Source organism: Nicotiana tabacum, chromosome 24, assembly GCF_000715075.1.
Source record: "Nicotiana tabacum cultivar K326 chromosome 24, ASM71507v2, whole genome shotgun sequence".
In the NCBI taxonomy this organism is placed as follows: Eukaryota; Viridiplantae; Streptophyta; class Magnoliopsida; order Solanales; family Solanaceae; genus Nicotiana; species Nicotiana tabacum.
In genome coordinates, this window is record NC_134103.1 from 80,102,339 (window position 1) to 80,112,300 (window position 9,962).

General features: G+C 40.9%; 1 protein-coding gene across 1 annotated transcript; it reads left to right on the top strand.

Moving 5' to 3' along the window:
- The first annotated feature begins 7,948 nt into the window (after positions 1-7,948).
- On the top strand, positions 7,949-9,238 carry LOC142178249 (uncharacterized). The gene is made up of 3 exons (XM_075247580.1): positions 7,949-8,342; positions 8,604-8,862; positions 8,950-9,238. Exons 1-3 carry the CDS (start codon positions 7,949-7,951, stop codon positions 9,236-9,238), a joined length of 942 nt encoding a protein of 313 aa, XP_075103681.1.
- The last annotated feature ends 724 nt before the right edge of the window (positions 9,239-9,962 follow it).

Genomic DNA, 9,962 nt, shown 5'->3' on the forward strand with positions numbered 1-9,962 from the left:
GAGATGTGTAGAAACTAATAACAACCTGCCAAATCAACAAATCATGGAGTCTCTCCTCCTGACAAGGACAATTACCTCATTTTAAACTGAATAATGATATTTGCACTTTAATATTCCTTAGATAGCTCCGATCGCACTGATCCCAGGTCTAATAACCTCATTTCACCCAGTACAAGCTGCTCAGGAAATAAGCCATCTCAAACACTGCCAATAATCTCATATGACGCCCACAATGCGCCAACAAGCTACAAACTCGAATGTAATACATAAGGAAAAATAAACTCTAGAAAAGGACTACCTAGCCCGCATAATGAATAAAACAGTCGGATAGATGCTCTGAACCTACCTCAAGGATGAAAAACAAGGCACACAAAATAAGTGTAAGGAATTATGCTCAACATTGCGCTGCTGCAGCGTGCAACCCGATCCAACATGACACTATTGCGGCATGCAACCCGATCCACACAACATGCCCGTGGCGGCGTGCCACCCGATCCAAACAATATACCCGTGGTGGCGTGCCACCTGATCCGCACATAACAATCATGAAGAAAACACATATCAAGCTGTAATGCTTATACTTACGAAATGCCCGAATATCGACCACAAGTACGCCAAGTGCACAATACAAATCCTGGGGAGACGGATAGAGCCATATGCTACGAAACCCAAGAACAACTAAGGTTTAATATATGATCTGTATCTCGAGAGACATCCTGCTCATATAACACCACAAGCTACATGGGACCTCAATACATGTGAAAATAATCAAGCCGTCTCACAACCGACGTGGCACAATAGAGATTGCAGTACCACTACAAGCGCCCCATGTCGCGTAAGATTGAGTAGGAAGGAATTAAAGGTACAAGCCTCAGTGGAATCAAATCGTACGATGAGGAATCAAGAAGGGAAGTGCTCCTAACAGCCCTGTAGCCTCTTGAAGATAAGTACAGACGTCTCCGTACCAATCCGCAAGACTCTACTAGACTTGCTCATGACTCGTGAGACCTAAGTGAACCTAACGCTCTGATACCAAGCTGTCACGACCCAAAATCCACTAAAGGTCGTGATGGCACCTAACACCGCCGTCAGGCAAGCCAACAGTGGATTTATCAATTTAATTAGTCATTTTATTACCTCGAAAATCATAAATTTTAATAAGGAAAAAGATTTACACTTCTAAGTCCACGGGAACGTGCAACATTTATACGCTCGGAATTCCAAATGGACATCGACAACACCAAAGTCCATCACAAACCAAATTTAGGAAATTCTAAAACCTTCCAAATGCCAAATTTCCACAATACGCGCCGAAATGCTCCTCGGTGATCCGATACTCAACCCGAACATACACCCAAGTCCGAAATCAATATACGAACATATTGGAAACTTCAAATCCCTATTCTGAAATCGTTTACTCAAAAGTCAAAACTTAGTCAATTCTTCATACTTAAAGCTTCCGAAATTAGAATTTTCTTTCCAAATCAACTTTGAACTTCCCGAAATTCAATTTCGACCACACATAGAAGTCAAAAACCATTAAGTAAAGCTACTCAAGGCCTCAAACCGCCGAATGACGCACTAGAGCTCAAAACGACCGGTCGGGTCATTACATTCTCCCCCACTTAAACATACGTCTGTCTTCGAATGTGCTAAGAACTGCTACGGAGTTGTCCAAAATCACTATTTTAACACCTCGTGCACCTGTCTGTGCCACCACAACCAAGTTGAACACATTAGCTCGAGTCACACTAAAGATCCTCCCTTTTATTTAGTCAATAAGCCTTAAAACCAAATTCCAACCTCCGAATTTCTCTACAAGACCTGATTCTAACACACGAACACCGTATCAATCACCACACACTGTACCAAAACATGATCTTGCACCTATGATGAAATCACACCATGCACCACATAAGTCGGTTGCCCATAATAACATCCTCCGACCACAATAGCTGGAACTTAACGAATCTGATGCCCGGAATATGCCTCATGATGCATATAAGTCGTGTTCCAACTCTCGAAATAGTGCCACGATGACAGAGATATGTAGAAACTAATAACTACCTGCCGAATCAACAAATCATGGAGTCTCTCCTCCTGACAAGGACCATTACCTCATTCTGAACTGGATAATGATATTTGCTCTTTAATATACCTTACATAGCTCCGATCGCACTGATCCCAGGTCTAATAACCTCGTCTCACCCAATACAAGCTACTTAGGAAATAAGCCATTTCAGACACTGCCAAAAATTTCATATGACACCCACAATGCGCCAACAAGCTACAAACTCGAATGCAATACATAATGAAAAACAAACTCTAGAAAAGGTCTACCTAGCCCGCGTAATGAATAAAACGACCGAATAGATGCTGTGAACTTATCTCAAGGATGAAAGACAAGGCACACAAAATAAGTGTAAGGAACTATGCTCAATATTGCGCTGTTGCGGCGTGCAACCTGATCCAACATAACACTGTTGTGGCGTGCAACCCGATCCACATAACATGCCCATGGCGGCGTGCCACCCGATCCAAATAATATACCTGTGGCAGCGTGCCACCCGATCCGCACATAACCATCAAGAAGAAAACACACATCAAGCTGTAATGCTTATACTTACGAAATGCCCGAATATCGACCACAAGCACGCCAAGTGCACAATACAAATCCTGGGGGAGATGGATAGCGCCATATGCTACGAAACACAAGAACAACTAAGGTTTAATATATGATCTGTATCTCGAGAGACATCCTGCTCATATAACACCACAAGCTACATGGGACCTCAATACATGTGAAAATAATCAAGCCGTCTCACAACCGACGTGGCACAATAGAGATTGCAGTACCACTACAACTCCTCGACACCCAATTGATAACAAGCACCCCACATCACGTAAGATTGAGTAGGAAGGAATTAAATGTACAAGCCTCAGTGGAATTAAATCGTACGATGAGAAATCAAGAAGGGAAGTGCTCCTAACAGCCTTGTAGCTTCTTGAAGATAAGTATGGACGTCTCCGTACCGATCCACAAGACTCTACTAGGCTTATCATGACTCGTGAGACCTAAGTGAACTTAATGCTCTAATACCAAGCTGTCACGACCCGAAATCTACTATAGGTCGTGATGGCGCCTAACGTCGTCGTCAAGCAAGCCAACAGTGATTTATCAATTTATTTACTCATTTTATTACTTCCAAAATCATAGATTTTAATAAGGAAGAAGATTTATACTTCTAAGTCCACCGAAATGTGCAACATTTGTAGTTTATAAAAGAATTTAAAGGCATTAATAATGTATGAAATCATAAGCATCAACTAGTATAATCCCAAGACCCGGTTTCACAAGTGCATGAGCATTTTCTAAGGAGTACAATAATAATATAACATTTGTCCAGAACGTAAATAAGACAGGATAAAATAAATAGTATGATGGAGACTCGGTGGATTGCGATGCATAGCCTGGAATGCAGCTCACATAAAGTCTCCTCAACAGGTGTGCCCACGCGCCAAGATGATCACCAAATGAACTTGTCAGATACTGCACATTTAGTGCAGAAGTGCAGCATGAGTACGTAAACCAACGCGTACTCAGTAAGTATCTATCCTAACCCCGGAGAAGTAGTATTGAGGGGTCGACATCGACACTTACTAGAGGTCTAACAAAGCAATATAATGAAACAATAAGTAGATGTAAAGCACACAACCATAATGGGGTAAATATGTAAGTTACCTAATCTTCCAAATATTTCTTTTAAAATATGAATTTCTCAATCTTGTATTCTACCTCATCAGCTCAGATGTATCAAGCACCAGAAACAAGCGGATAAGAACTACCATGTAAAATGCTGGCATCAGTGGGAGGATAATCTCGTGAGTGTTCGGACTACCAGTTGTCATGACCCAAAATTTTTGAAAGGTCGTGATGGCACCGGACACTACTTGTCAGGCAAGCCAACACCAATAATTAGTAAATTCTCATTTTTAATATTTCTGAAATCATAAATTTCCTTCAATTAAATAATAAATGATGAACTTCCAGAGTAAATAATAATGTTTTTTTTTGCAAATTTCAATACTGAAAAATCCCATAATCATCCTAGAACCCGGTGTCACAAGAGAATGAGCATTTACCAGGGAACAAAATAAAATACAATAACTGTCCGGAATACAAATTTGGACAGAAAAGAAAATACAAATACTCTGAAGGAGACTCTGCTGGTTGCGGATCATACATAAGATGCAACTCACATAAGTCCCCATATCAACCACGCTGCTACGCTCACAAGGCCACTAGCCATACATGTACATGTACAACAAAAAGTACAAGAAGTGTAGTACGAGTACGAAAATAACGCGTACTCAGTAAGTATCCCGTCTAACCTCAAAGAAGTAGTGATGAGAGTTCGGCTACGACACTTACTAGAGGTCCAATAATATCAGGTAGAGTAAAGAAGTGAATGAATACGAGACAGAGTAAATATATGAAACAAATCAGGGAAAAACCCTCAGATACACTTACTTCTTGCCAAATGTTACGCAAGATTCCATGAGGATAATATATATATAGGAAATGTCGAGGCATATGACCCGATACAACATAAAAATAAACTGTGCACTACCGAGGGTCGAACAGCGCGAACCATAGATGCATCTATTAACCTGCCGATGCGAATGACCTGCTCCCATGAGAGTGTGTTACATAAATCCTGCCGAGGAGAATGACCCGATCCCATAAGAGTAGTAGAAGGAAATACCCCGCTCATGAACCATACGTGCGACGCGGTCAAATATAAATTTAAGGATTTTCCCCCCGCTCGCGAATCATACTTGCGACGCAGACATAGATTTATTAAGTTATTATGGTGTTCCTCAATTCTTTTCAAAAATAAGAAGTTCAAATGAAAACTTTTAAGTTCCCAACTTTTCCTCAATTTCAACTCCTTTCGAAACATTTAATAAGCTAACTCAATCTCGCTTCCTTTCAAGGCAAACAATAAACATAAATTCAACAACAATAGCAACAAGGCATGATGTAAGCCTAAAACTACCCGGACATAGGCATAGTTAGTAGCTACGTACGGACTCTCGTCACCTCGTGCGTACGTAGCCCCCCACAAATAGAAGAACATAATAATTTAGTTCACCTATGGGGTTAATTCTCTCTTACAAGTTTAGAAAGGAGACTTACCTCGCTCCGAAGTTCCATAACCGGCTCCCAAGCCCTTCCGACGACTCAAAGCGATGCCCAACGCTCCAAAACTAGTCAATAATTATGCAAACTCGTTAATATATACTCAAATACTCATTATAATCCTATTTACAACAATTCCCAACTCCGCTTGAAAAGTCGATAAAATCACCCTCGGGCTCACGTGCCCGGATTCCAAAAATTTTCGAAGATAAACTTTGCCCATGACATCACACACTCAAATATATAATTTATTCTCAATTCCATGTCCAAAATTCGTGGTCAAAATCCAAATATACAAGATTCTAGGTTTTTCTTCAAAACGCCAAATTTCTATAAATTTTCATGCCTAAATCCATGTATAAACCTTGTATGTAGAAAATTTCCGACGTCACTGTAGCGGTGAACAGTGCCAAACAGTACCGTAAACAGTTACTTCGTCACTGTTCTTCGCGGACAAGCTGGAGCTTTAGGCTTCAATAGCCACAATGGCCAGCGACCAGCCGGATTTTTCGGCTGGTCTGCCCTCCCCCAGCATTGCACAACAACATAAAACAACTAACGCCAACCCAACCCTTTTAGATTACTCTAAGATTTTGAAACCAAATTCTTTAAATCCTCCAGCGATGGCTACTGCTGCAGCTTCAATTCAACCCATTCCACTACGACGAGCAGTGTATTTGAATGACCAACCAGTGGTTAAATTCACAGGGCAAAAGTAGATAGAATAAATGTGATTGAAGGCCTCCAATATGCTGTCGTTGGCAAGCTTTCATATGGTTCTCTGGAGATTCACGAGCTTCGCCGAATAATTCCAACTCAATGTGGTATCAAAGGTGAGTGTAATATCAGATTCCTTAGAGATCATCATGTGTTAATTAGATTAACTCTATGGCAATATTTCCTCGATTTCACATCGAAGAGTACGTACTACATCAAAGCCAAAGATGGGTACGAATACCAATTGCGTACTCTTATCTACGATGCAAAATTTAAGGCGGGTGAAGAAACTCCGATGGCGATGGCGTGGATTTCTTTTCCTGGACTACTGCCTACCTTTTTTATAAAGGAAACTCTGTTTTCTTTGGCTACAGCTGTGGGAAGGCCAGTATGTCTTGACGCGGCAACTTCAAACAAAACTAGGCCGAGTTGCGCAAGAGTAAAAGTTCTTGTCGTTTTGTTGGCCGAACTACCTAAAAAGGTGCGATTGGATATTGATGATGAAGCTTCTGGTGGTGTTCGAACAGAATGGGTGAGATTTCAGTATGACATGCTACCAAAATATTGTAAGGAGTGTAAACTACAAGGACATGATGAAATTGAATGTTGGCATTTGCACCCCGAGCTTATTGAGAATCGAAGCAGCAAGAAAAGGAATGATCTTGTTGAGTTGAACAACTAGAATTCTGCTGCTGATGAACAAGGAAAAACCAAAAATCACATTACCCCTTTAATGATTCTCATGAGTGGAAAAGTAGTCGGGAACGTAGGTGCACAGTGGAAGGAAGTTCGGGATAATCGGGGAACCAACAAAAATAACAAAACCCAGGTACAAGGGCAAACTAGCAATGCAATAGTGCCAGTGAATGCTGGTGTACATCAGGTGCATAATAACTTTGCACTGATGGAGGTCGAAGAAGATCAGACAAACAAGGTTCAAACAAGGAATAAATTTGTAGTATTAGAGGAGGAACAAAGTGATATAAACGAGAACAACCAACTAGTTTTGGTGGGGGAAAAACCAGTCTTCAGTTCTAAAGATGGTACTACTCCATTTGGGATTCAGTCCACAATCGACTGGGTTCATAGAAGGTTTGGGACTAGCAAAGAGGAGCTAAAACAACTCAATGTGACCACAAACCAGTCTTGTCATGCGATTCCATCTCAAACTTTTAAAGATTCTAGGCAGATAGAGGATCTTGATGAGGTAAACTCTACAAAGGTCTTATGGAGCGATGCAGTTGAGGTTAAGAATGATCAGCTGGGCAAAACAAAGACAATAGAAGACAAGGTGAAGAAGGACAACAATCCAAGCTCACTTGGCGATAGGCTGGCGACGCCAGACCTAAAGCCAGGCTCACCGGGCGATAGGCTGGCGACGCCAGGCCTAAAGCCAGGCTTACCTGGCGATAGGCTGGCGACGCCAGGCCTAAAGCCAGGTTCACCTAATAAGGCAGCTACAGTAAACCCCAACCTTAGAGCCACTGGAGAGATTTTGGCCTATGTAGATGGTGTTCCGGCATATGTCCATGAACTACAATTCAAGGAGTATGAACAGGTTGATGAGCGGGCAATTGTTCCAAGAGCATCTGGGGAAATAGAGGAAGTGCCTATGGAATCTGGCACTGATCAAACCATGCAACTACATCTTAATGTTCTAACTAAGACTCCTCTACAACATTTACATGATTTAGTTACACACAATGTGACACCAATTGATGAAGACTTATTGAGACAAAATCCAATGGAGGATGAAGGAGATAATGAATCAGCTGCCGAAAACTTCAAACAAGTGGCTAGGGAAGGGGATTTATCACCCACAACTAGTGCTAAAGGAGGTAAAAAAATTAAGAAGAATCAGAGTAAAGATCCACCACAACCTTCAAGAATAATGCCCTGGAGGGCAGCTTCTCTATCTAGATGATGATCAAAACATCAATATGGAACATAAGGTCTGTGAATACACAACAGGCCTTTCCTAGGGTGATCAATATGAATAGAGAGCATAAATTTTGTGTAGTTGCATTGATGGAGCCTTTTCAAAAGAAGGGACTCATTGATAGATATAAAAGGAGGTTGAATATGGAGACTGCTTATACAAATATTAATGGGAAAATATGGTTGTTCTTCGATGCAGTAGTGGAATGGGAATTAGTGGAGGATACTGAGCAACAGGTGACTGTGAGAGTGTTTCACCATGACTTGGGGCAGCACATGATGATGACATTTATTTATGCAAAATGTTCAGCAATGGATAGGTTGGATTTGTGTGATCACTTGTATTATTTAGCAAGTGATATGGAATTACCATGGTTGGTAGGAGGGGATTTCAATGTGATATTGCATGAAGATGAGAAAATAGGGGGACTTCCAGTACACCCTCCTGAATATGAGGATTTTGCATTTTGTGTAAACTCTTGTGGTTTGTTTGAGCAAGGGTACAAAGGAAGTCCATTCACATGGTGGAATGGGAGATCCAATGCTGAGTGTATATTCAAGAGATTGGATAGGATTTTTGTGAATTTGCCATTTCAGAACATGTTGCCAACTATTGAAGTTGAGCATCTAATCAGAACTGGATCAGATCATGCACCATTGCTAATGACATGTGGGGTGTAGACAACCAATTTTGTCAAGCCTTTCAGATTCTTGAACTTTTGGACAAAGCATGCTATATTTATAGATGTGGTGAGGAAGAATTGGGAAGTTGATTTCATACGGGATCAGTTTTTGATGTTCAAGCAGAATATCAAGAGGGTGAAGGCAGCACTCTCAAAATGGAATAGGGAAACATTTGGTGATATCTTAAAGCAATTGGCTATTTTGGAGGACATTGTTAGGGTGAAGGAGATGTTGTTTGAAGAAGAGCCTACAACTGAGAATAGGATTGTGCTTCAAAAGGCTCAATCTGAATTGAAGAAATACTTTAATATTGAGGAGCAGTATTGGAAGCAAAAAGCTGGGATGACTTGATTTGCTGAAGGAGATAGGAATACAAGTTTCTTTCACAACCATGTCAATGGCAAAAGAAAGAAATTGCAACTGAAGAGGATCAAAAGTGGTAGTGGGGTATGGATTGAAGACCAGGAGCAATTGGCTACAGCTGCAGTGGACTTCTATCAAAAACAGTTCACAAATGAAGGTGATGCTTCTGAATTTCCCTTGCTCAATAATGTACCTTCAATGGTCAATATGGATCAGAATTTGGAACTTAGAAGATTGCAAACAATTGAAGAAGTAAGGGCAGCAGTTTTTGAGATTAGTGGGGAGAGTGCTAGTGGCCCTGATAGATTCACTGGCTTGTTTTATCAAACATGATGGGATGTTATTGGTGCTGATATACACAATATGGTGCTACACTTCTATAGAGGAGCTGCATTGCCTAAATCCATCACTCACACCAATCTAGTGTTACTGCCCAAGAAACCTAGAGTTGAGACCTTCTCTGACTTAAGACCTATTAGTTTGAGCAACTTCATTAACAAGGTTTTGTCTAGGGTGTTACATGACAGATTGGAGATTTTTTTGCCATCTCTAATAGCTCCTAATCAATCGGGATTTGTAAAGGGTAGGAGTATATTTGAGAACATCTTATTGACTCAAGAAATTGTCACTGACATAAGGTTAAGGGGAAAGCCAGCTAATGTGGTAATCAAGCTTAATATGGCTAAGGCCTATAATAGGGTCTCATGGAAGTACTTATTGCATGTGCTAAGGAAGATGGGATTTTCTGAACACTTCATCAACATGGTGTGGAACTTGATGTTAAATAACTGGTATTCAGTATTGGTGAATGGGCAGTCCTCAGGGTTCTTTAAGTTGACAAGGGGTGTGAAACAAGGGGATCCCCTTTCTCCAGCATTGTTCATTCTGTCAGCTGAGGTACTTTCCAGGTCTTTGAATAAGCTTTTTGAAGACAAGTCATTTGTGGGATTTGGAATGCCTAAGTGGTCTGATTCTTTAAACCACTTGGCGTATGCTGATGATACGATAATCTTTGCATCTGCTCATCCTCCCTCTTTGAGCAAGATTATGGCAGTGT

Excerpts from the sequence above, each read along its gene's own strand:
- LOC142178249 (XM_075247580.1), top strand. The coding sequence starts at position 7,949 with ATGGAGCCTTTTCAAAAGAAGGGACTCATTGATAGATATAAAAGGAGG. Across the intron at positions 8,343-8,603 it reads ATTTTGTGTAAACTCTTGTG|ATGTGGTGAGGAAGAATTGG; the intron begins GTTTGTTTGAGC and ends CTATATTTATAG. Across the intron at positions 8,863-8,949 it reads TACTTTAATATTGAGGAGCA|AAAGAAATTGCAACTGAAGA; the intron begins GTATTGGAAGCA and ends CAATGGCAAAAG.